This window comes from Scyliorhinus torazame, chromosome 2 (assembly GCF_047496885.1).
Source record: "Scyliorhinus torazame isolate Kashiwa2021f chromosome 2, sScyTor2.1, whole genome shotgun sequence".
NCBI lineage: Eukaryota > Metazoa > Chordata > Chondrichthyes > Carcharhiniformes > Scyliorhinidae > Scyliorhinus > Scyliorhinus torazame.
The window spans coordinates 389,038,296-389,066,289 of NC_092708.1; the positions used below are offsets into that span (position 1 = coordinate 389,038,296).

The 27,994-nt window shown below is 46.3% G+C and overlaps 1 protein-coding gene across 2 annotated transcripts; it reads right to left on the minus strand.

The window, feature by feature from the left end:
• Nucleotides 1–1,129: 1,129 nt before the first annotated feature.
• On the minus strand, nucleotides 1,130–27,994 carry LOC140405567 (ovarian cancer G-protein coupled receptor 1-like). 2 transcript variants are annotated; one of them, XM_072494132.1, is made up of 2 exons: nucleotides 27,598–27,994; nucleotides 1,130–3,700 (listed from the first exon to the last, which is right to left on the minus strand). In XM_072494132.1, the coding sequence occupies exon 2, from the start codon at nucleotides 3,595–3,597 to the stop codon at nucleotides 2,614–2,616; it is 984 nt and encodes a 327-aa protein (XP_072350233.1). In that variant the 5' UTR covers nucleotides 3,598–3,700; nucleotides 27,598–27,994; the 3' UTR covers nucleotides 1,130–2,613. The 2 variants fall into 2 exon arrangements, with proteins under 2 accessions (XP_072350233.1, XP_072350229.1); XM_072494128.1 differs by having other exon boundaries at nucleotides 27,602–27,993.

Below are 27,994 nucleotides of genomic sequence, written 5' to 3' on the forward strand. Positions count from 1 at the left end.
CAGAGGGGGAATTCAGAATATCAAAATTTCCTAACAGCATGTCTTTTGATGGGTGCGGGTGGGGTCATGTAGGGTATTGGGGTTAAGGGCGTTAGTGATGCCCTCACTGCCGTTTTCTCTGGGGAAATATTCGGCAAACCCTGTGGTGGTCTCCACATTGAAGATACAGAGACAGTTTCAGCAACACTTTAAATTGGGGACGGAATCGAAGTTGGCGCTGATCTGTGTGAACCATTTGTTTGCGCCGGCAAGGCTGGATGCTATTTTTAAGGGATGGGAGGAGAATGGGGTGGAAGGATGAGAGGCTTCTTTTTAGAGGAGTGATTTGCGAGCATGGAGGAGTTATTGGAGAAATTTGGGCTTTCACAGACGGATGGTTTTAGGTACCTACAGGTTCGCAAGTTCACAAAAAAGGTCTTTCTGACATTTCCTTTGGTGCCTCCTTCCTCGGGGAAGATTTTGTCGCTAGCAGGAGCGAGGAGGGGAGCATTTTGGGGATTTATGGTAGGATTGTTGCGGAAGAGGCAGTGTCTGTGGAGGGGGTGAAAGCTAAGTGGGGGAAGTGTGGTCGGAGATGGAGGATATGGTGTGATGTGAGGCTCTGTGTAAGGTGAATGCAACATCATCATGTGCAAGGTTAGGGCTGATACAGTTGAAGGTAGTGCATAGGGCCCATTTTATCAAATCCAGGATGAGCAGGCTGCTGGGGTGCAGGTCAGCTTATATACTCAGTGCCTCAATATGACTGGGGTATCTTATGGAATTTTTGTACCTCGAGTAAGTTAAGTACACCGTGAGGGGGAGCAATTGAATGGTTCTACTGGAGATGGCAGCCATTTATTGTGTACTTTCAAAAGTTGGTCACCATTAATTGTTAGATGAGGAGGGGGGATCTCGGGGAGGGGGAGTCTTTCTGTCGGGCCGCACAGTGGGGGGGGGGGGGGATTCAGGGGTTTGTTTATTGTATATGTATAAAATTTGAAAAGTGTCAATAAAAGTACTTTAAAATAATTAACCAATAATTCTTATAAAAATACCCAAACCCTTTGGCCGTTAACTGCCCAATAATTACAGTCACAAGGTTTGTAAATGTAAACACAATTACTGTTTATTTATAACAACAACTATAATGAAATACACAGCAGATACAGTTGGGTAACTATTAACTAATACCTAACCCCCACTTACCCACCCTCTACACACAAATAGCACAGAAAACACAGGGGTGAGAAGGGGTAAAGATCATAGGTGAAAGGAAGAAAGTATTTGTTTCAGATTATGGTTTTTAGCATACCTTCTTCACAGTAAACTTGCAGATTAAAGTATTTGGCTTGCAGTTTGTTACAGTCTTTCCTGTGGATTTGAAGTCCAGTCACCACAGAATGTTTGTTTCGTCAAACTCTGCGTTCGGTTCGTGGTTTGTCTGCAGGCCTCTGTAGCTTCAGGAATCCAACACTCCACGGGCTACTGGACCAAAACACAGCCCTCTCAGTAGACTTTCTGGGGATAGTTAGCTGGGACTTTCTGCAGGTAGAGACAAGCCTCACAGCAGGCTTTCTGGAGCAAGTTAGCTGGATCTTTCTCCAGGGAGAGACAAGCCTCACAGCAGGCTTTCTGGAGAGAGTTGGCTGGATCTTTCTGGAGAGAGACGGGTCTCACAGAAGGTTTTCTGGAGCGATTATCTGGGTCTCCATAGTGCAGCCAGAATCAAAACTGAAACCTCCTTAGGTCTCTGAACCATCCTACTGGCATAAGATCCAATCACCACCTGCTACCAGGCAGAGCACAGCCCCTTGAACCAATTCATTGGCCACCAGCCAAAGCAATCAAACTGAGTCCCAGTTGTCCTTGGGGCCAACCAGTCTACAACACAAATTTAAACCAGCACAACCTTTTGGAGTTTGCTGTTTGAATTAAAGGTGCAGGCTGTTTTCCAAAAATGTAACATCAATAATATAAGAAAGGGGAAATAAACAGGAAGGACCCCATCAATTTCAAAAGTACATCTTTGGCTGTAAAGTTGTGAAGACTTGAAGTTGTAAAAGTATTACATAAATCAAAATTCTTTCCTTCTGGAAAGAGAGAAAAATGTGGAAGCAAGGTGATATTTTTAAAGAGCAAAATGAGGATTTACAAAATAGGTGACAAACCCTAACATACATGTACAAATTCTGTAATGTTGGATAAGAGAACAAGAAGAGACCATTCACCACTTCAAACCTACTCCATCATTCAATTGCATCACCTACCTTACCACCATATCTCTTGATTTGTTTACCTAACACAAAGCTTTCAGTACCAGTGTAAAAAAACACCCGTTGACATCCAGCATTTATACGCTGTCAGGCATGAGAATTTCTGATTTCCACTACCTGCTGTGTGGAACTGGCCTCACGCTAATTTTAACACTTGTGCCCTTGTTCTTCATCTCCTCATCAAGGGAAATACTTTCTCTCTATATGCCCTACTAAATATGTTTCAAACACATGAATCAGGTCACCCTGTAACTTCTTATTCGAGAGGAAACATAAATCAAGGTTATGCAAGGTGTCCTGATGACTCCCGATACATCACCCATTAAGTAGGACTATTATCCTCCACACCCTGGAAAGCTTAACATGCTAATTCAGTTTTATGCATAAGTCTTGATTTGACCTGTATTTCTGAGGCCTCAATTGCCTCTGTCTTTCTGCAAGGAAGGAGTTTTGTAATAGGATCCAGAAATCTGCCTAACCAGCCCTTTGAGCTCGGAGATATGAAGCAGTACAAGATGGGATCAGCCACACAGTTTAAACATGTCAACAGAACACCAATATGATAAACCTCAAAAACACTGTTAACAAATTTACAGTCATGCTCAAATATGGCCCGAACCAACAGGAAAAGGTGATAAGGAGCAAAACAAAACAGGAAAATTATGATTGACGCAGAAACCAATTTTTTTATTCTCAATTTTTGCTCATGTTGAAGCCCGCGGACCATATGGACAACGGTCAAAACTTTCTTGTAAGCAAAGAGAAATAAAATCAAAGGGAGGAGGAACCCAAACAAGAGCTTGTAACTGTTTAAATATCTGTCCTCTGTCTGCATGGGATATTGTTCAAAACACAAGGTGTCATTCTCCTTGTCTACACTGAGAACCTGGGACTGGATGTAAAAGCCGCAGGCAGGTATCTCCTTGAGCCAAATGAGAGCACTTATGATCACTGCAGCCCTCCTGGTGTGTAAGAATTTAAATTTCAGAGGGTAGGCAACAGCAAGACAACGATTAATGGAGATGAAGCAGAGGAAGCCAATGCTGATGTAGATATTCTGGTAGAGGAGCAGACCGCTGAGTATGCAGAGTGCCCGAGAGTGGACCCAGTCATCGTGCAGCAGCATATACTGAACCCAGAAGGGCAAGGAAATGAGGTACAGCATGTCTGAGATGGTCAGATTGCAGAGATAGACCCCCAGCTCATTCTTTTGTTTGATCTGTAGGTAGCTGTGATACAGGGACAGGAGATTAGTTGGGAGGCCGATTATGAAGACAGCAATGTAGACAGGAGGAAACAGGAACTGATGGATTCTGTGGTTAACAGTACAGTTGGTCATCATGGAAAACAATACTGGAACTTTTCTTCAAATATTTTCACAGGTGTGGTAGCTAATATTTTATGATCATTGTCGATTTAAATCTTCTTTTCTGAAACTCGTCTCCCTAGAGAGGAAACAGAGAAGTTATGAAACAGTATAGTAGTGGAACTTTAAAGAACAGAAGGAGACCATTTTTTTTTTTTTTTACGTCAGTTATCTGAAAGATCCAAATCCAATCTGTCCTGTCCACTTGTCCTTTCCTTCATACCATTTCGTTTTTTACGAAGTGGGACTTGATCCTACCAGCTATCTGTTGGGAGGTTTGAATCCCTATCACCCTCTACATTATTCTCTTAACCTCCCAGTTATGCAACCTTTTTCAATATTCATTCTCAGATGTGAACATAACCGATGAGCTCAGTATTTATTTCCCATTCCAAATTGCCCCTGAAGGTAGTGGTGAGCGTAATGTTCTTGTCAGATGGCCTTATTTATATTACAAGAACACTGTAGCTAAAGCTATAAACGATTTACTAACATATACTGGAATCAACTATACACAAAACAACAGATGAATAACAGTATGAACATGCACTAGCAACCTCTTTCCCAGGTCTCCAGTCAGTCTGAGGTCACTTGACTCTAACATTCACTAATATACTAATGAGACTCCTAATGGTGAATTACGACACAACCATTTTTTTTCCTGAAAATACTTTATTGAAGCATTTGTAATTTCCACAATTTAACATGTTGACATTTCTAAAACAACCGCGTGGGTCGAGGCATAAAATACCCCTAAAAGAACAATGAACCATGTCCCCCACTTCTCCCGCCCTGTCCCCAGTTACGAAGCTCCCTGTCCTTATTTAACATTACCCAGCCTCCTGTTTTCCTCCCCACCCCCCACCTTTTCCTTTACCCCCCTCACTGCTGACTTTCAATTTTTGTTAAAGAAATCGGTGAACGGCTGCCAACTCCGGGCGAATCCCTGTATTGATCCTTTCAGAGCGAACTTGATTTTCTCCAGACTGAGAAACCCTACCATATCGCTGACCCACACTCCTGATTTCGGGGGCTCCGAGTCCCTCCATCTCAGCAAGATCCGTCTCCGGGCCACCATGGAGGAGAAGGCCAGGATATCGGCCTCCCCCACCCCCCCACCCTTGCCCCCGGATCCTCCGACGCCCCAAATATTGTCAATTCTGGACTCTGAGTTACCCTGCCTTCCAGGACTTCTGACATAACATCCGCAAATCCCTGCCAGAATTCCCTCAGTTTCAGACATGTCCAAATCATATGAACATGATTGTCCGGACTACCCCCACATCGTCCATATCTGTCCTCCACGTCCTCAAAGAACCTACTCATCGGGCTACCGTTATGTGGGCCCCGTGGACTACCTTGAACTGAATTAAGCTAAGTCTAGCCCAGGACGAGGATGCATTTACCCTTTTCAAGGCTTTTTCCCTCAGTTCAGTTTCCAGCTTCCCTCCTAGCTCCTCTTCCCACTTCCTCTTCACCTCTCTGATAGGGGCCCCTTCCCACTCTAACAATTCCCTGTATATCTCCGAAACCTTACTACCTCCAACCCATGTTTTTGACAGCACTTTATCCTGTAGTCCCCTCAGGGGGAGATGAGGAAAGCTTGGGACCTGCCTCCGTACAAAGTCCCACACTTCAAGGTACCGAAACCCGTTCCCACCCGGCAAATCAAACTCCTCTAATGTCTCCAAGGTCAGAAAGCCCTCCTGGATGAATAGATCCCAAACCTCTCAATCCCTGCCCGCTGCCATACCTTAAAGCCCCCATCCAGCCCCCCGAGACAAACCGGTGATTGTCACAGATCGGTGACCACACCGACGCCCCCTCCAGTCTCATATGCTGCCTCCATTGCCCCCACACCCTTAGGGCTGCCACCACCACCAGACATGTAGAGTACCAAGCCGGCGAGACCAGCAGGGGCGCCGTCAGTAAAGCCTCCAAACTCGTACCTTTGCAGGATGCTGTCTCCATCCGCTCCCTAACCAACCCCTCCCCCACTACCCACTTCCTGACCATCGATATGTTGGCAGCCCAGTAATAGTTAATAAAGCTCAGGAGAGCCAAGCCCCCTTCTCTGCGTTCCAGGAGTGCCCTCCTTACTCTTGGGGTTGTACTCGCCCATATAAACCTCAATATTGCCGCATTCATAATTCTGAAAAAAGCCTTTGGGACAAAAGTCAGGAGACATTGATAAAAGAAAAGCAGTCTCGGATGGACCATCATCTTCACCGCCTGAACCCTCCCCACCAGCATGTCCCAATTATGGAACTCGCTTCTCATTTGATCCCCTGCTTTGCCCAAATTTAACTTGTGAAGCTTCCCCCAAACCTTGGCCACTTGGATCCCCAGATACCTAAAACTCCTCCCAACCACTTTAAAAGGTAGCTCCTTCAGTCTCCTTTCTTGCCCCCGTGCCTGGACCACGAACATCTCGCTCTTTCCCATATTTAACTTATTGCCTGAAAATCGCCCAAATTCTCCTATTACCTCCATGATTCCGGTCATTCCCCCACCAGGTCTGTGACATAAAGCAGCAAATCGTCCGCATAGAGAGAGACCCTGTGTTCCACCCCCCCTCACTATACCCCGCCAGGCATTCGCTGCTCTCAGGGCCATTGCTTAGGGTTCTATGGCCGGGGCAAACAGTAATGGGGAGAGCGGGCGTCCCTGCCTTGTCCCCCGACATAGACTAAAGTATTCCGACCAAACTCGGGTAGTTCTTACGTTTGCCACCGGGGCCCGGTACAATAACCGGACCCCACTACACAAATCCCTGCCCAAACCCAAACCTGCCTAAAATATCCCATAGATACTTGCACTCCACCCGGTCGAAAGCCTTCTCCGCGTTAGCCTCGCGCCCCTCCGCTGGCATCATAATTACATTAAGAAGCTGTCTAATCTTGATGTCAGGTGCTTGCCCTTCACAAATCTTGTCTGATCCTCCCCAATTATCTCCGGGACACAATCCTCTATTCGAGTGGCCAGGACCTTTGCCAATAAAATGCCTGTGATAACATTGGGGGGAGTACTCCCAACTCCTTGGACTCATTAAAAGCCTTAACCAGGAGCGGCCCCAGTAACCCAGAGAACTTCTTATGAAATTCCACTGGGAATCCGTCAGGTCCCGGGGCTTTACCTGATTGCATCGCCCCCAGTCCATCTATCACCTCCCCAAGCCCAATCGGGCCCCCCAGGGCCTCCACCAATTCCTCATTTACCTTCGGGAACTCTAGCCTCCCCAGGAATTGATTCATGCCCTCCTCCCCAACAGGGGGTTCCGCCTCGTATAGCTGGCTATAAAATTCCCGGAAGACTTCATTCACTGCCCCTGGGTCCGTCACCATCTTCCCCCTCATATCCTTTATTTTCCCTATGACATAGGCCTCCTGTTTCCTCAGCTGATGCACCAGCATCCTGCTAGCTTTCTCCCCATGCTCATATATTGCCCCTTTTACCCTCCTCAGCTGACCCTGCGTCTTACCAGTGGAAAGGAGCCAAACTCCATTTGAAGTCTCTGACGCTCCTTCAGGAGCTCCTCATTTGAGATATCCGAATATCTCCTGTCCATCTGTAAGATTTCTCCTACCAACCTGTCCAGCAACGACCACACAGTTTTATCCCTGTGGGCTCGAATCGAAATACATTCCCCTCTAATAACCGCTTTCAGTGCCTCCCAAACCACCCCAGCCGCAATCTCTCCTGTGTCATTGATCTTTATGTACCCCCCAATGGCCTCTCTCACTTGCTCACAAATCTCCTCATCCGCTAACAGCCCTGTATCTAGTCTCCAATTACAACACAACCATGATATCACTACAGTGATTACTTTCTTGAACTGCAACAGTCCATGTGGTATAGGTACACCCACAGCGAAGTCAGGGAAAGAGTTCCAGAAGCGCGACTCCCATCAGTGAAGGAACAGCAATATTTCCCTGCCAGGATGATGTGTGGCTTTGAGGGGAGCTTACAGGTTGTGGTGTTACCATGCACCTGGTGCCATTGTCCTTCCAGTTGTTATTGTTGATGGTTGGAAGTTGCAGTCGAAGAAGACTTACTAAATTATTGCACTTCACCCCGTGGATGATACACACAACTGCCATGATGCATCAGGTTAATGATTGACATGCCAGATCAAGCATGTCCTGGTTAATGCCATAAGCCTGGATTACTCATCCATAGTTCTGCTCCCCATTCCTCCCTCTCACTGAACTCCACCTGTCTTTGCCCATCTCTCTCAGCCTAAATCCCAGTGCCTGCCTTCATTGACTTTAATAGAGGACATAATCAGGCGAGTTGTAAAACTGCAGTTGTACAACTTTACCCAGACACTTTCCCTTGATTGGCTTAGGAGAAAATTGATGCTTCTGCAGTTTAAAAACGTCGAGAAAAAAACTTTTTTAAAGTCACTCAAACATTGTTTCTCCATTGACTTTGTCTTCTCTCTGCCCCTTTGTGCCCTCCACTTCATTTCCTTCCCGGTTTTTCAAGATGCAGAATAAAATGGAATACCTTGGCTGAATTGGGCGATTTGAAGATTGTGATCCTTTACTTATATTACAGTTGGTAACTTTGTTTTGCAACGTATCGCATTCACAAGTTTTTATGCTTCTAATCGTATTGCAAATGAGGAACCCGCATGAAACCCAAAGCAAGCTTTATCTTTGTATCTTATTAGAGAGGCAAAGGGATATCTGCACCAGAAATATAGGGACATCTTCTTTTTGTTCTACAAACTTTGCAAACTTGTGGATTTGACAGAAGGAAATTCCTCAAAATACTTTAGCACCCCCGCCCCATAGTGAAGGGTAGTATCAGACTGATAGATTGCAACTGAGACAGCGAGAAAACGACACTAAAAAATTTCAGGAAAAACCTGACTCATCCCCTGTTCCCCTCCACCCACTCACAATCCCCATCACATCCTGGCTGGTCAAGAACAAACTTGCCATCTGAAAACAAGAAGATGGCCAAGAGCAAACCTGTGACATTCATTCACTTATTCAATCCCCATCCATTTCTCTTCTTTCTTTATCGTCCTTATTTTGACCTATCGTTCTTCCCCCTTTTCAATCTGGTTCAATCTGATAAAGTTCCAACAATCCCCATACGTATCTTATCAAGCTGCCACTCTCTCTTCCGCACACTCACTTCCCATTCTTTAACGCTGGGTCTGTTAACTCTTTTCAGCACAAATTCTGCCAATCCTCACGCTGCCTTTAAAACTGACACAATGAGCCTTTCCATTAATATTGGCTAACCATGCTTCCACTTCAACATGAACATGCAACAGCTTTCTCATAAACCTGGCATTCTGTATCCTTTAACGCTCACTCCACACCATTCTGTATCCTTTAACGCTCACTCCACACCATTCTGTATCCTTTAACACTGTCACTCCACACCATTCTGTATCCTTTAATGCTCACTCCACACCATTCTGTATCCTTTAACGCTCACTCCACACCATTCTGTATCCTTTAACGCTCACTCCACACAATTCTGTACCCTTTAACGCTCACTCCGCACCATTCTGTACCCTTTAACACTCACTCCACACCATTCTGTATCCTTTAACACTCACTCCACACCATTCTGTATCCTTTAACGCTCACTCCACACCATTCTGTATCCTTTAACGCTCACTCCACACTATTCTGTACCCTTTAACACTGTCATTCCACACCATTCTGTATCCTTTAACACTGTCACTCCACACCATTCTGTATCCTTTAAAACTGTCACTCCACACCATTGTGTATCCTTTAACGCTCACTCCACACCATTCTGTACCCTTTAACACTGTCACTCCACACCATTCTGTATCCTTTAATGCTCACTCCACACCATTCTGTACCCTTTAACGCTCACTCCACACCATTCTGTATCCTTGAACACTGTCACTCCACACCATTCTGTATCCTTTAACGCTCACTCCACACCATTCTGTATCCTTTAACACTGTCACTCCACACCATTCTGTATCCTTTAACACTGTCACTCCACACCATTCTGTACCCTTTAACACTCACTCCACACCATTCTGTATCCTTTAACACTGTCACTCCACACCATTCTGTATCCTTTAACACTGTCACTCCACACCATTCTGTATCCTTTAACACTGTCACTCCACACCATTGTGTATCCTTTAACGCTCACTCCACACCATTCTGTACCCTTTAACACTGTCACTCCACACCATTCTGTATCCTTTAATGCTCACTCCACACCATTCTGTACCCTTTAACGCTCACTCCACACCATTCTGTATCCTTGAACACTGTCACTCCACACCATTCTGTATCCTTTAACGCTCACTCCACACCATTCTGTATCCTTTAACACTGTCACTCCACACCATTCTGTATCCTTTAACACTGTCACTCCACACCATTCTGTACCCTTTAACACTCACTCCACACCATTCTGTATCCTTTAACACTGTCACTCCACACCATTCTGTATCCTTTAACACTGTCACTCCACACCATTCTCTATCCTTTAACACTGTCACTCCACACCATTCTGTACCCTTTAACACTGTCACTCCACACCATTCTCTATCGTTTAACACTCACTGCACACCATTCTGTATCCTTTCACGTTGTCACTCCACACCATTCTGTATCGTTTAACACTCACTCCGCACCATTCTGTATCGTTTAACACTGTCACTCCACACCATTCTGTACCCTTTAACACTGTCACTCCACACCATTCTGTATCGTTTAACACTGTCACACCACACCATTCTGTACCCTATAACGCTCACTCCACACCATTCTGTATCCTTTAACACTGTCACTCCACACCATTCCGTATCGTTTAACATTGGCACTCCACACCATTCTGTACCCTTTAACACTCACTCCGCACCATTCTGTACCCTTTAACACTGTCACTCCACACCATTCTGTATCCTTTAACACTGTCACTCCACACCATTCTGTATCCTTTAACGCTCACTCCACACCATTCTGTATCCTTTAACACTGTCACTCCACACCATTCTGTGTCCTTTAACACTGTCACTCCACGCCATTCTGTACCCTTTAACACTCACTCCACACCATTCTGTATCCTTTAGCACTGTCACTCCACACCATTCTCTATCCTTTAACACTGTCACTCCACACCATTCTCTATCCTTTAACACTGTCGCTCCACACCATTCTGTACCCTTTAACACTGTCTCTCCACACCATTCTCTATCGTTTAACACTCACTGCACACCATTCTGTATCCTTTCACGTTGTCACTCCACACCATTCTGTATCCTTTAACACTCACTCCGCACCATTCTGTACCCTTTAACACTGTCACTCTACACCATTCTGTATCGTTTAACACTGTCACTCCACACCATTCTGTAACCTTTAACACTGTCACTCCACACCATTCTCTATCGTTTAACACTCACTGCACACCATTCTGTATCCTTTCACGTTGTCACTCCACACCATTCTGTATCGTTTAACACTCACTCCGCACCATTCTGTATCGTTTAACACTGTCACTCCACACTATTCTGTGTTGTTTAACACTGTCAATCCGCACCATTCTCTACCCTTTAACACTGTCACTCCACACCATTCTCTATCCTTTAACACTGTCACTCCACACTATTCTGTATCGTTTAACACTGTCACTCCACACCATTCTCTACCCTTTAACACTGTCACTCCACACCATTCTGTACCCTTTAACACTGTCACTCCACACCATTCTGCACCCTTTAACACTTTCATTCCACACCATTCTCGATCCTTTAAAACTGTCACTCCACACCATTCTGTGCCCTTTAACACTGTCACTCCACACCATTCTGCACCCTTTAACACTGTCACTCCACACCATTCTGTATCCTTTAACACTGTCACTCCACACCATTCTCTATCCTTTAACACTGTCACTCCACACCATTCTCTATCCTTTAACACTGTCACTCCACACCATTCTGTACCCTTTAACACTGTCACTCCACACCATTCTCTATCGTTTAACACTCACTGCACACCATTCTGTATCCTTTCACGTTGTCACTCCACACCATTCTGTATCGTTTAACACTCACTCCGCACCATTCTGTACCCTTTAACACTGTCACTCCACACCATTCTGTATCGTTTAACACTCACTCCGCACCATTCTGTACCCTTTAACACTGTCACTCCACACCATTCTGTATCGTTTAACACTGTCACTCCACACCATTCTGTACCCTTTAACACTGTCACTCCACACCATTCTCTATCGTTTAACACTGTCACTCCACACCATTCTCTATCCTTTAACACTGTCACTCCACACCATTCTGTATTGTTTAACACTCACTGCACACCATTCTGTATACTTTCACGTTGTCACTCCACAGCATTCTGTATCGTTTAACACTCCACACCATTTCGCATCGTTTAACACTCACTGCACACCATTCTGTATCGTTTAACACTCACTCCACACCATTCTATATCCTTTAACACTGTCACTCCACACCATTCTGTATTCTTTAACACTTAGAATCATAGAATCATAGAAGTTTACAGCATGGAAACAGGCCCTTCGGCCCAACCAGTCCATGCCGCCCAGTTTTTTACCATTAAGCTAGTCCCAGTTGCCCGCACTTGGCCCATAACCCTCTATACCCATCTTACCCATGTAACCATCTAAATGCTTTTTGAAAGACACAATTGTACCCGCTTCTACTACTACCTCTGGCAGCCCATTCCAGACACTCACTACCCTCTGAGTGAAGAAATTGCCCCTCTGGGCCCTTCTGAATCTCTCCCCTCTCACCTTAAACCTATGCCCTCTAGTTTTAGACTCCCCTACCTTTGGGAAAAGATGTTGACTATCTACCTTATCTATGCCCCTCATTATTTTATAGACCTCTATAAGATCACCCCTAAGCCTCCTACGCTCCAGGGAAAAAAGTCCCAGTCTATCCAGCCTCTCCTTATAACTCAAACCATCAAGTCCCGGCAACATCCTAGTAAATCTTTCCTGCACTCTTTCTAGTTTAATAATATCCTTTCTATAATAGGGTGACCAGAACTGCACACAGTATTCCAAGTGTGGCCGTACCAATGTCTTGTACAACTTCAACAAGACGTCCCAACTCCTATATTCAATGTTCTGACCAATGAAACCAAGCATGCCGAATGCCTTCTTCACCACCCTGTCCACCTGCGACTCCACCTTCAAGGAGCTATGAACCTGTACTCCTAGATCTCTTTGTTCTATAACTCTCCCCAACGCTATACATTAACTGAGTAGGTCCTGGCCTGATTCGATCTGCCAAAATGCATCACCTCACATTTATCTAAATTAAACTCCATCTGCCATTCGTCGGCCCACTGGCCTAATTGATCAAGATCCCGTTGCAATCCTAGATAACCTTCTTCACTATCCACTATGCCACCAATCTTGGTGTCATCTGCAAACTTACTAACCATGCCTCCTAAATTCTCATCCAAATCATTAATATAAATCACAAATAACAGTGGACCCAGCACCGATCCCTGAGGCACACCACTGGTCACAGGCCTCCAGTTTGAAAAACAACCCTCTACAACCACCCTCTGCCTTCTGTCGTCCAGCCAATTTTGAATCCAATTGGCAACCTCACCCTGGATCCCGTGAGCTTTAACCTTCTGCAACAACCTACCATGCGGTACCTTGTCAAAGGCTTTGCTAAAGTCCATGTAGACAACGTCTACTGCACTACCCTCATCTACCTTCTTGGTCACTCCCTCAAAAAACTCAATCAAATTTGTGAGACATGATTTTCCACGCACAAAGCCATGCTGACTGCCCCGAATCAGTCCTTGCCTCTCTAAATGCTTGTAGATCCTGTCTCTCAGAATACCTTCTAGCAACTTACCTACTACAGACGTTAGGCTCACCGGTCTGTAGTTCCCAGGCTTTTCCCTGCTGCCCTTCTTAAACAAGGGCACAACATTCGCCACTCTCCAATCTTCAGGCACCTCACCTGTGGCTGCCGATGATTCAAATATCTCGGTTAGGGGACCCGCAATTTCCTCCCTAGCCTCCCACAACATCCTGGGATACATTTCATCAGGTCCCGGGGATTTATCTACCTTGATGCGCTTTAAGACTTCCAGCACCTCCTCCTCTGTAATATGCACACTTCTCAAGACATCACTATTTATTTCCCTTCGTTTCCTAACATCCATGCCTTTCTCCACCGTGAATACCGATGAGAAATATTCATTCAGGATCTCACCCAACTCTTGTGGCTCTGCACATAAATGCCCTTGTTGATCCTTAAGAGGCCCTACTCTGTCCCTAGTTACTCTTTTCCCCTTTATGTATCTGTAGAATCTCTTTGGATTCTCCCTTGCATTATTTGCCAAAGCAATTTCATGTCCCCTTTTTGCCCTCCTGATTTCCCTCTTAACTCTATTTCGACAATCTCTATACTCTTCAAGGGATCTAGTTGATCCCAGTTGCTTATGTACGTCATATGCCTCCTTCTTCTTTTTGACCAGAGTCTCAATATCTCGAGTCATCCAGGGTTCCCTACTTCTACCAGCCTTGCCCTTCACTCTAAAGGGAATGTGCTTACCCTGCACCCTGGTTAACACATTTTTAAAAGCCTCCCATTTACCAGCCGTCCCTTTGTCTGCCAATAGTCTCCCCCAATCTACCCCAATTTAACACTGTCACTCCACACCATTCTCTATCGTTTAACACTCACTGCACACCATTCTGTATCGTTTAACACTGTCACTCTACACCATTCTGTATCCTTTTAACACTGTCACTCCACACCATTCTGTATCGTTTAACACTCACTTACTTACTCCACACCATTCTGTATCCTTTAACACTGTCACTCTACACCATTCTGTATCGTTTAACACTGTCACTCTACACCATTCTGTATCCTTTAACACTGTCACTCCACACCATTCTGCATCGTTTAACACTGTCACTCTACACCATTCTGTATCCTTTAACACTGTCACTCTACACCATTCTCTATCCTTTAACACTGTCACTCCACACCATTCTCTATCGTTTAACACTCACTGCACACCATTCTGTATCGTTTAACACTGTCACTCTACACCATTCTCTATCCTTTAACACTGTCACTCCACACCATTCTGTCTCCTTTAACACTGTCACTCTAAACCATTCTGTATCCTTTAACACTGTCACTCTACACCGTTCTGTATCCTTTTAACACTGTCACTCCACACCATTCTGTATCCTTTAACACTGTCACTCCACACCATTCTGTATCGTTTAACACTGTCACTCTACACCATTCTGTATCCTTTAACACTGTCACTCTACACCATTCTCTATCCTTTAACACTGTCACTCCACACCATTCTCTATCCTTTAACACTGTCACTCCACACCATTCTGTATCCTTTAACACTGTCACTCTACACCATTCTGTATCCTTTAACACTGTCACTCCACACCATTCTGTATCGTTTAACACTGTCACTCTACACCATTCTGTATCCTTTAACACTGTCACTCTACCCCATTCTCTATCCTTTAACACTGTCACTCCACACCATTCTCTATCCTTTAACACTGTCACTCCACACCATTCTGTATCGTTTAACACTGTCACTCTACACCATTCTGTATCCTTTAACACTGTCACTCCACACCATTCTGTATCCTTTAACACTGTCACTCTACACCATTCTGTATCCTTTAACACTGTCACTCTACACCATTCTGTATCCTTTTAACACTGTCACTCCACACCATTCTCTATCGTTTAACACTCACTGCACACCATTCTGTATCGTTTAACACTGTCACTCTACACCATTCTCTATCCTTTAACACTGTCACTCCACACCATTCTGTCTCCTTTAACACTGTCACTCTAAACCATTCTGTATCCTTTAACACTGTCACTCTACACCGTTCTGTATCCTTTTAACACTGTCACTCCACACCATTCTGTATCCTTTAACACTGTCACTCCACACCATTCTGTATCGTTTAACACTGTCACTCTACACCATTCTGTATCCTTTAACACTGTCACTCTACACCATTCTCTATCCTTTAACACTGTCACTCCACACCATTCTCTATCCTTTAACACTGTCACTCCACACCATTCTGTATCCTTTAACACTGTCACTCTACACCATTCTGTATCCTTTAACACTGTCACTCCACACCATTCTGTATCGTTTAACACTGTCACTCTACACCATTCTGTATCCTTTAACACTGTCACTCTACACCATTCTCTATCCTTTAACACTGTCACTCCACACCATTCTCTATCCTTTAACACTGTCACTCCACACCATTCTGTATCCTTTAACACTGTCACTCTACACCATTCTGTATCCTTTAACACTGTCACTCTACACCATTCTGTATCCTTTTAACACTGTCACTCCACACCATTCTGTATCGTTTAACACTCACTGCACACCATTCTGTATCGTTTAACACTCACTGCACACCATTCTGTATCCTTTAACACTGTCACTCCACACCATTCTGTATTCTTAAACACTTACTCCACACCATTCTGTATCCTTTAACACTGTCACTCCACACCATTCTGTATCCTTTAACGCTCACTCCACACCATTCTGTATCCTTTAACACTGTCACTCCACACCATTCTGTGTCCTTTAACACTGTCACTCCACGCCATTCTGTACCCTTTAACACTCACTCCACACCATTCTGTATCCTTTAGCACTGTCACTCCACACCATTCTCTATCCTTTAACACTGTCACTCCACACCATTCTCTATCCTTTAACACTGTCGCTCCACACCATTCTGTACCCTTTAACACTGTCTCTCCACACCATTCTCTATCGTTTAACACTCACTGCACACCATTCTGTATCCTTTCACGTTGTCACTCCACACCATTCTGTATCCTTTAACACTCACTCCGCACCATTCTGTACCCTTTAACACTGTCACTCTACACCATTCTGTATCGTTTAACACTGTCACTCCACACCATTCTGTAACCTTTAACACTGTCACTCCACACCATTCTCTATCGTTTAACACTCACTGCACACCATTCTGTATCCTTTCACGTTGTCACTCCACACCATTCTGTATCGTTTAACACTCACTCCGCACCATTCTGTATCGTTTAACACTGTCACTCCACACTATTCTGTGTTGTTTAACACTGTCAATCCGCACCATTCTCTACCCTTTAACACTGTCACTCCACACCATTCTCTATCCTTTAACACTGTCACTCCACACTATTCTGTATCGTTTAACACTGTCACTCCACACCATTCTCTACCCTTTAACACTGTCACTCCACACCATTCTGTACCCTTTAACACTGTCACTCCACACCATTCTGCACCCTTTAACACTGTCACTCCACACCATTCTGTATCCTTTAACACTGTCACTCCACACCATTCTCTATCCTTTAACACTGTCACTCCACACCATTCTCTATCCTTTAACACTGTCACTCCACACCATTCTGTGCCCTTTAACACTGTCACTCCACACCATTCTCTATCCTTTAACACTCACTGCACACCATTCTGTATCCTTTCACGTTGTCACTCCACACCATTCTGTATCGTTTAACACTCACTCCGCACCATTCTGTACCCTTTAACACTGTCACTCCACACCATTCTGTATCCTTTAACACTGTCACTCCACACCATTCTGTATCGTTTAACACTGTCACTCCACACCATTCTCTATCCTTTAACACTGTCACTCCACACCATTCTGTATTGTTTAACACTCACTGCACACCATTCTGTATACTTTCACGTTGTCACTCCTCAGCATTCTGTATCGTTTAACACTCACTCCGCACCATTCTGTACCCTTTAACACTGTCACTCCACACCATTCTGTATCCTTTAACACTGTCACTCCACACCATTCTGTATCGTTTAACACTGTCACTCCACACCATTCTCTATCCTTTAACACTGTCACTCCACACCATTCTGTATCGTTTAACACTCACTCCGCACCATTCTGTACCCTTTAACACTGTCACTCCACACCATTCTGTATTGTTTAACACTCACTGCACACCATTCTGTATACTTTCACGTTGTCACTCCACAGCATTCTGTATCGTTTAACACTCCACACCATTTCGCATCGTTTAACACTCACTGCACACCATTCTGTATCGTTTAACACTCACTCCACACCATTCTATATCCTTTAACACTGTCACTCCACACCATTCTCTATCCTTTAACACTGTCACTCCACACCATTCTGTATCCTTTAACACTGTCACTCTACACCATTCTGTATCCTTTAACACTGTCACTCTACACCATTCTGTATCCTTTTAACACTGTCACTCCACACCATTCTCTATCGTTTAACACTCACTGCACACCATTCTGTATCGTTTAACACTGTCACTCTACACCATTCTCTATCCTTTAACACTGTCACTCCACACCATTCTGTCTCCTTTAACACTGTCACTCTAAACCATTCTGTATCCTTTAACACTGTCACTCTACACCGTTCTGTATCCTTTTAACACTGTCACTCCACACCATTCTGTATTGTTTAACACTCACTGCACACCATTCTGTATCGTTTAACACTGTCACTCTACACCATTCTCTATCCTTTAACACTGTCACTCCACACCATTCTGTCTCCTTTAACACTGTCACTCTAAACCATTCTGTATCCTTTAACACTGTCACTCTACACCGTTCTGTATCCTTTTAACACTGTCACTCCACACCATTCTGTATTGTTTAACACTCACTGCACACCATTCTGTATACTTTCACGTTGTCACTCCTCAGCATTCTGTATCGTTTAACACTCCACACCATTTCGCATCGTTTAACACTCACTGCACACCATTCTGTATCGTTTAACACTCACTCCACACCATTCTATATCCTTTAACACTGTCACTCCACACCATTCTCTATCCTTTAACACTGTCACTCCACACCATTCTGTATCCTTTAACACTGTCACTCTACACCATTCTGTATCCTTTAACACTGTCACTCTACACCATTCTGTATCCTTTTAACACTGTCACTCCACACCATTCTCTATCGTTTAACACTCACTGCACACCATTCTGTATCGTTTAACACTGTCACTCTACACCATTCTCTATCCTTTAACACTGTCACTCCACACCATTCTGTATCCTTTAACACTGTCACTCTAAACCATTCTGTATCCTTTAACACTGTCACTCTACACCGTTCTGTATCCTTTTAACACTGTCACTCCACACCATTCTCTATCGTTTAACACTCACTGCACACCATTCTGTATCGTTTAACACTGTCACTCTACACCATTCTGTATCCTTTTAACACTGTCACTCCACACCATTCTGTATCGTTTAACACTCACTGCACACCATTCTGTATCGTTTAACACTCACTGCACACCATTCTGTATCCTTTAACACTGTCACTCCACACCATTCTGTATTCTTTAACACTTACTCCACACCATTCTGTATCCTTTAACACTGTCACTCTACACCATTCTGTATTCCTTAACACTGTCACTCTACACCATTCTGTATCCTTTAACACTGTCACTCCACACCATTTTCTATCCTTTAACACTGTCGCTCCACACCATTCTGTATCGTTTAACACTCACTGCACACCATTCTGTATCCTTTCACGTTGTCACTCCACACCATTCTGTATCCTTTAACACTGTCACTCTACACCATTCTGTGGCCTTTAACACTGTTGCTCCACACCATTCTGTCTCCTTTCACACTATCATTCCACACCATTCTGTATCCTTTAATACTGGTAATCCACATTATTGTCCGATGCGGAGTCTGCACGTTCTCGCTGTGCCTGCTTGGGTTTCCTCCGGTGCTCGGGTTTCCTCCCACAAGTCCCGAAAGACTGCTGTTAGGTAATTTGGGCATTCTGAATTCTTCCTCAGTTTACCTGAACATGCGCCGGAATGTGGCGACTATTGGCTTTTCACAGTAGCTTCATTGCAGTGTTAATGTGAGCCTACTTGTGACAATAAAGATTATTATTATTATATTATTCTGTGCACTTTAACTATGTCGCTGCACTAGCTTTTGTTCAGTGCCAGTCTCTGCCAAGTCATGGAAATTTCAGTAACCTCCACAGAAGTACGTTGTCCCCTCCTTTTTTATTATGCGGTCGACCCCAGTGATTGTCCTATGTTCTATGCTGACTGTTGTTCTCAGTGCCCCAACCACCGGTACCGACTCCCTCAACTCTACATGACTGCTGGTCATTTGCACAGTGCACGTGTTGATGCACTGGGTCTGTACACATTGTCCTGCTCACTCTCTGTAGCCTAGATATATGAAAGCAGTGAGTGAAAACCTTGCAACAATTTCCGGTTTACTATTTCCGTTTGGGTGATAACTGATCTAAGGGCACAATCTTACATTTTTCTGAAAATGCTCTGAGATAAGTGTTTGTTTAATCTCTTCTTCCTTTTCCATTCCAGACGTGGCGACGATGACACGAAAATGTAAAACCGAAAAAGAGAAGGGTTCAAACATGCTCATGTGGTAGATTGATAGGAGTGGGTTAATTGCTCTCGTGTCATTCGGACCTGCTGGGAAGTGAGCCAATCACACCTTGCACTTAACCCTGGCAGCAGCACCAACAGCCTCTGGACCCTGTGTTAATCCCATTGCTGAACATAATGATTGAGTGTGTCCGTATAGAATGTGTGCCTGTATGAGTGAGAGTGTGTGTGTATGTGAGTGAGTGTATGTGTATGAGTGAGTGCATCAGTGAGTAAGTGTGTGTGTGTGTGCATGTATGAGTGAGTGTGTATGAGTGTGTGCATGCGTCTACGTGTGAGTGATTGTGTGCGTGCGTGTGAGAATGAGTGTGTGCATGCATGTGACAGTGGTTGCAAGTGAGAGTGAGCGTTTGTGTGTGTGAGAATGAGTGTGCGTATAAGTGAGAGTGAGTATGTTTGTATGTGAGTGAGTGTGTCATGTATGTGAGTAAGAGTGAGTGCATTTGTGAGAATGAGTATGTGTATAAGTGAGAATGAGTGTGTTTCTGTATCTGTGTGTATGAGTGATTGAAAGTGGGAGTGTTTGTGTATGAGTGAGTAAAAATGGGTGCATTTGTGTGTGAGCGAGTGTGAGTGGATGAGTGTGAGTGATAGTGAGTATGTTTGTGAGTGAGTGTGTGTGAGAGAGTTGTGTTGGGTGTTCCGATGCACAAATGATCCAACACGGCTGTAGATGGTACAACTCTGTTTTATTGTCTTGTACAATGACAACTACTAACTGCTGGCTTAGGTCCATGCTTCACCAGCTAACCTGTGGACCCAGCCCTATCACTATCTTGGCGAGGCACTCAGCACATGGTCTATGTCTGAGTGGCACGCTGTGAGCTCTGTGTTCTGAGCTATCTCCTGGTAGAATGAGCGGGAACTGTGGTGTTCCCTGTTTTATAGTGTGTGTGCTCTCACTGGTGATTGGCTGCGATGTTGTGTGTGTGTTGGTTGGTCCAACTACCTGTCCATCAGTGTGTGTGTGATTGCACCATGATATGCTGATGTGGATATCATGACATCCCCCCCTTTCACAAGGATATGTGCCTACATGCTAATAAATAGAAATGTGTACTGAGTGCATCTGAGTATGTGTGTGCAATATTTACAACATGTACATGAGGCTAAACTATATACAGAGGAAGAAGTCAGGTGCAACAGAGCAACGAGGTTGTATCAATAACAGAACAAATGCAATCAGCAAACGACGAGAGAAAACTTCTGGAACAATGAACGACAAGAAGGAAACACATTAACAGTACTGTAAAACAATTCAGTGAGTCCAATGTGCTAACAGGCTCATATGTCAAGACTCTCAGGTGGGCGACAAATTTGGGTTGACCGCCTCAAGGGTGGGTCAGGATCCACCGGCTGAAGAATGGGCCTGGCCACGGCCGAGAAAGGAAGAGGCAGAGTGGCAGGAAGCTCAATGAAGTCGACATCAGGGACAACAGGAGGGCGTGGCACCGATGCATGATCTCGTAGCGAGTGTGGAACCAGACGAAGGGCCCGCTGATTACGGCGGCGAATGGAGCCATCAGGCATGCAAACCAGGAATGAGCGGGGATCCACGTGGTGGAGAACTTTGGTGGTTGGCGACCAGCCACCCTCCGGTAGGTGTATGCAGACGTTGTCTCCAGGCGCCAGAGCAGGAAGATCAGTCGCCCGAGCGTCATGTGCCACCTTCTGCTGAGCACACTGTTGCATCCTTCGCAGTGCTGGAGCATGGTCGGGGTCAGGAACATGAATGGATGGCACAGTGGTCCTGAGGGTGCGACCCATCAACAGCTGGGCTGACGAGAGGCCCGTGGACAGTGGGGCCGAGCGATAGGCCGGCAGGGCTAAACAGAAGTCAGATCTGGCACAGGCAGCCTTGCAGAGGAGCCGCTTCACAATGTGGATGCCCTTTTCCGCCTTGCCATTCGACTGGGGATGCAAGGGACTGGACGTCACGTGCGTGAAGTTGGATGAAGTGGCAAAGGAAGACCATTCTTGGCTCGCAAAGCAAGACCCATTGTCAGACATGACGGTGAGCGGAATTCCATGGCGAGCAAAGGTTTCTTTGCACGCCCGGATGACAGCTGATGATGTTATGTCGTGCAGGCGTATGACCTCCGGATAGTTTGAGAAGTAGTCAATCAGAATAATGTAGTCCCTGCCGAGCGCATGAAAGAGGTCCATGCCCACCTTCGCCCAGGGGGACGTGACCAACTCATGGGGCTGAAGTGTCTCAGGGGGTTGCGCCGGCTGAAACCTTTGGCAGGTGGGGCAGTTGAGCACCATGTTGGCGATGTCGTCGCTGATGCCCAGCCAGTACACAGCCTCTCGGGCCTTCCGCCTGCACTTTTCAACTCCGAGATGGCCTTCGTGCAGTTGTTCGAGGACAAGCCGGTACCGGCATGCTGTGTGGGATCACGATCCAGTCCAACTTCAAGAGGACACCATCAATGATGGCCAAGTCGTCCCGGACATTGTAAAATTGTGGGCACTGCCCCTTGAGCCACCCTTCCGTCATGTGGCGCATTACACACTGTAGAAGGGGGTCAGCCGCAGTCTCACGGCGATTGTGGGCCAGACGTGCGTCAGTGGCCAGCAGATTGGCCGATGTGAAGGCTACTTGTGCGTCGACCTGACAAACGAACCCCTCCGATTCGGGCGGTGTGTTAACCGCCCTGGACAGAGCATCCGCGATGATGAGGTCCTTCCCCGGGCTGTAGACAAGTTGGAAGTCGCACCTCCGGAGATTGAGCAGAATGCGTGAGAGGCGAGGGGTCATATCGTTGAGGTCTTTCTGAATGATGCCGACCAGGGGGCGGGTGATGGTCGGTCTCCACAATGAACTGCGGAAGACCATACACATAATCGTGAAATTTGTCGATGCCGGTCAACAAGCCTAGGCACTCCTTCTCAATCTGCGCATAGCGGCTGTTTAGCACAGGGCTAAATCACTGGCTTTGAAAGCAGACCAAGGCAGGCCAGCAGCACGGTTCGATTCCCGTAACAGCCTCCCCGAACAGGTGCCGGAATGTGGCGACTAGGGGCTTTTCACAGTAACTTCATTTGAAGCCTACTTGTGACAATAAGCGATTTTCATTTCATTTCATTTCATTCTGTGGGGGTCATGGCCCGCGACGCATAGGCGACCGGGGCCCATGATGCGGTGTTGTCCCGTTGCAGGAGTACCGCCCCTATGCCGGACTGGCTGTCGTCAGTTGAGATCTTTGTTTCCCGTGTGGTATCGAAAAACGCCAGTACCGGGGCGGTGGTGAGCTTGACCTTGAGCTCCTCCCATTCACTCTGGTGTGCGGGCAGCCACTGGAATTCCGTTGTCTTTTTGACCAGGTGGCGAAGAGCAGTTGTGTGCGAGGCAAGGTTAGGAATGAACTTCCCCAGGAAGTTGACTATCCCGAGAAAGCGCAGCACTGCCTTCTTGTCTGACGGCTGCTGCATGGCTGCGATGGCTGTCACTTTGTCGGCATCCGGCCGCACACCCGACTGGGAGATGTGGTCCCCCAAAAACTTTAGCTCAGTCTGGCCAAAAGAGAACTTGGCTCGGTTGAGGCGCAGGCCCTGATCTTGTATCCGTGCGAAGACACGCTGGAGACGACTAATGTGCTCCCGTGGTGTGGTGGACCAGATGATAACGTCGTCTACATAGACGCGTACCCCTTCGATGCCCTCCATCATTTGTTCCATGATGCGATGGAACACCTCGGAGGCCGAGGTGATGCCGAACGGCATCCTATTGTAGCAGTATCTGCCAAATGGAGTGTTGAAAGTGCACAGCTTCCTGCTGGACTGATCCAATTGAATCTGCCAAAAACCCTTCGAGGCATCGAGCTTGGTGAATATTTTTGCCCAAGCCATTTTGCTCGTGATTTCTTCTCGTTTGGGTATGGGGTAGTGTTCCCTCATAATGTTGTTATTCAAATCTTTTGGGTCGATACAGATCCGGAGCTCGCCGGAGGGCTTCTTGACGCACACCATGGAGCTGACCCATGGCGTTGGCTTCGTGACCCGGGAAAGCACTCTTTGGTCCTGCAGGTCCTGCAGCTGCTGCTTGAGGCGGTCCTTGAGTGGTGCTGGGACTCTACGAGGTGCGTGAATGACCGGGATGGCGTCCGGTTTGAGCCGTATTCTGTACGTGTCGGGCAGTGTGCCCATGCCCTCGAAAACCTTCTGGTTGTGCACGAGGAGTGAGTGGAGCTGCACCCTAAAGTCTGCATCCAGGAAATCGGACGTGCCTTCTGGAGACAGAGTGTGTACCCGCTGAACGAAGTGGAGGATCTTGCACGCCTGTGCGCCTAACAGAGAGTCCTTCGAGGATCCAACTATTTCAAACGACAATGTGGCTTTGTGTGAGTTGTGTGTAACCTTGAGCTGGCAGGACCCCGTGGCCGGGATGACGTTTCCATTGAGGTCAACCAGCTGACAATGGGATGGCAGAATCGGTGGTTCAACCTTCAAGGTCTGGAAGGCTGACCATGCGAGGAGATTGGCGGAGGCACCAGTGTCCAAGCGAAATGTGATCTGTGATCGGTTGACCGTTAGGGTGGCACACCACTCATCGCCCGGATCAATGCTGTGCACTGGCAGCGGCTGGTGGTTCCGACTTGGAGACATCCAGTTCTTGTGGATTACCGCAACGCGGAAGGGCTCCCTGTCTTCGGTATCGCTGGTCTGCATACTGTCAGGATATGACTCAGTGTATGGGGGCTGAATTGCCCGCATGTCCCTGCGAGGCTGGCGGAATTGTTGGGAGTTGACAGGTTGAGCTGCTCGACAGCAGGCAGCATAGTGGCCCATCCTACCACAGTGGAGGCATTGTCGCGCTTGGGCCGGACATTGCCGCTTTAAGTGGGCGGAGCCACAGTTGCCGCATGTCGTGACATCATGGCATTCGTTGCGCCACCGCGCATGCGTGGTGCGGTCCTGCGTAGAGCGCACCTGCGCATCACGTCCTTCTGCGCCAACGTCCCCTCTTCTGGCACGTACAAAAGAGGAACACCTCGGAGGCCTCGGAAAGCGCGCGAAATGGCCGCCCACGTCCGGGCCACGGGCCGGGAGGAACTCGATTGACTGGACCCGCTCTGCCTCGTAGGACCCATGCCGTGACGTTTCGGCCGCCTGGATTTGGGAGTACCGGCTGGTCGCGTTCTCATGGAGGACGCAAGTCTCGATGGCAGTCGCTAGCGTGAGGCGCTTTATTTTGAGGAGCTGCTGGCGTAGGATGTCCGAGGTGACCCCAAAAACTATCTGATCCTGTATCATGGAGTCAGAGGTGGCCTCATAGCCACAGGACTGCGCGAGGATACGGAGGTGAGTCAAGTAAGATTGAAAAGGCTCATCCTTACCCTGCAGGAGCTGCTGGAAGAGGTACCTCTCGAAGCTCTCATTGACTTCCACGCTGAAGTGTTCCTCGAACTTTAGAAGCACCGTCTTATATTTAGTCTTGTCCTCGCCTTCTGCGAATGCCAGGGAGTTGTAGATTTGGATGGCGTGTTGCCCCGCCGTGGAGAGGGGGAGGGCGATCTTCCTGGTGTCCGATGCATTCTCCCTGTCTGTGGCTTCTAGGAAGTGCTGGAAGCGCTGTTTAAACAGCTTCCAGTTGACGCCAAGATTTCCAGCGATTCGGAGCGGCTGCGGCGGGCTGATGTTTTCCATGGAGCAGGATGGCAGATTTCTGAAAGGGTGCAGGTAGGTCTCACAGTTGCTGGTTAGTTTCCACTACTGGTATCATGTCGTGTTGGGTGTTCCGATGCACAAATGATCCAACATGGCATGTAGATGGTACAACTCTGTTTTATTGTCTTGTACAATGACAACTACTAACTGCTGGCTTGGGTTCGTGCTTCACCAGCTAATCTGTGGACCCAGCCCTATCACTATCTTGGTGAGGCACTCAGCACATGGTATATGTCTGAGTGGCGCGCTGTGAGCTCTGTGTTCTGAGCTATCACCTGGTAGATTGAGCGGGAACTGTGGTGTTCCCTGTTTTATAGTGCGTGTGCTCTCACTGGTGATTGGCTGCGATGTTGTGTGTGTGTTGGTTGGTCCAACTACCTGTCCATCAGTGTGTGTGTGATTGCACCATGATATGCTGATGTGGATGTCATGACAAGAGTGAGTGTGTTTGTGTATGAGCGAGAGTAAGTCTGTGTGAGTGAGAGTGTTCATGTTTAAGTGTGAGTGACAGTGTGTGTATGAGTGTGTGCATGTACGCGTACGAGCAAGAACCCAGGGACTGAGTAAGTCGAGACACACACACCCATCGGCCCTCCTCCTCACTTCCGAAAAACTTTACGAAAAACAAGCCGGTCCCCTTCCCCTTTCCTGATGACCAAGAGTTGGGGTCAATTCTGTCTCTCTCTAGCTCTGTTTCTTAAGCGGAACGATGGCATAGTGGTTAGCCCTGCTGCCTCAAAGCTCCAGGGACCCGGCCTTGGGTGACTGCCTGTGTGGAGTTTGCACGTTCTTCCCATGTCTGTGTGAGTCTCCTCCAGGTGCTGGTCTGATTTCCTCCCACAGTTCAAAGATGTGTAGGTAAGGTGGATTGACAATGCTAAATTGCCCCTTAGTGTCCTGGCTAGGTGGGGTTACGTGGATGGGGTGGGGGAGTGGACCTAGATAGTGTTCTCTTACAGAGGATCGGTGTAGACTCAATGGGCCGATTGGCCTCCTTCTGTACTGTAGGAATTCTATGGTTAAGTTAAAAGGCAAAAATGCTTTTTTGGTTAGCTCGGCTATGTCCCAGTTTTTAATGGCCATTCTTATCAATTGCCTTTTTTATAATGATCAATTTGTTGCTTTGATATTGATTCCTTTTTAAAATTAATGTTCAATGTTGTGCCAAACCTTATCTTTCCAAAATTGTCTTATCAGCCCCTCGAGTGAGAAAAAAAGAAATGTGGGCCCTCATGCAAAAGGGTTTGACTCTCCTGTTCTAGCTGGTGGATGGTGGTTTGGGAGGTGTGTGGATGTATCAACTTATTCCAGTGCACACTGTGGATGGTAAGCACTCCTGTCACTGTAGTGGTGGATCACTACATTAGTGGATGACATGTCATTTCACATGGGCTGTATGAATAATGCCACAGTCCTGGAGTTCCCAGACATTGTCCAGATCTATGCCCCACCCATTACCTCTGTCCTTGCCAATCTCTCACAACCGGACTCCACCATCTCTGATTCAAAATTCTAATCCTTGTCATTTACCCTTTCCATGGCCTCGCCCCTCTCTCTCTTTCCCATCAGCCTGTAACCCTACAACCTAATCCCTACCTCAACCAAAACTTCGGCAGTTTACAAATTTGTCTAAAGAAACATTCTTAAAGTTACGCAAACATTACTTCTCCAAATACATTGTCTACGCTCTGTACCCTGTTTTTTGAGATATAGAAAAAAATGGAATACCTACTCCTGAAAGAATCCTGTTGTCTATTTCCCACAGAAAGTTGGATCAGTTCCCGAATTTCCGTCTTGGCTGAATTGAGCGATTTGAAGATTGCGATTCTTATGTTACAATTGGTAAATTCTGTCGCCTTCGTTTTGCAGTATCACTGTATCACAGTGTTGATGGGTCAGGTAAAATTGTTAATGAGAAGCCCCCATGAAACTCAAAGCAATCTTTCTCCTCAAAACTTTCCGAAGGCTAAATGACGTCTACATCCAAAAGTATACACACATCCTGCGTTCGCACTGCAATATTCACAAGTTTAAAATCAATTTGTGGAGCACTTCAGCACTCAGCCTTCGAGGGCAGGGGGTTCCCAGACTTATAGACTGCAACTGAGACAACTAGAAACAGATG

Coding starts and splice junctions, on each gene's coding strand:
- LOC140405567 (XM_072494132.1), bottom strand. CDS start 3,597: ATGATGACCAACTGTACTGTTAACCACAGAATCCATCAGTTCCTGTTT.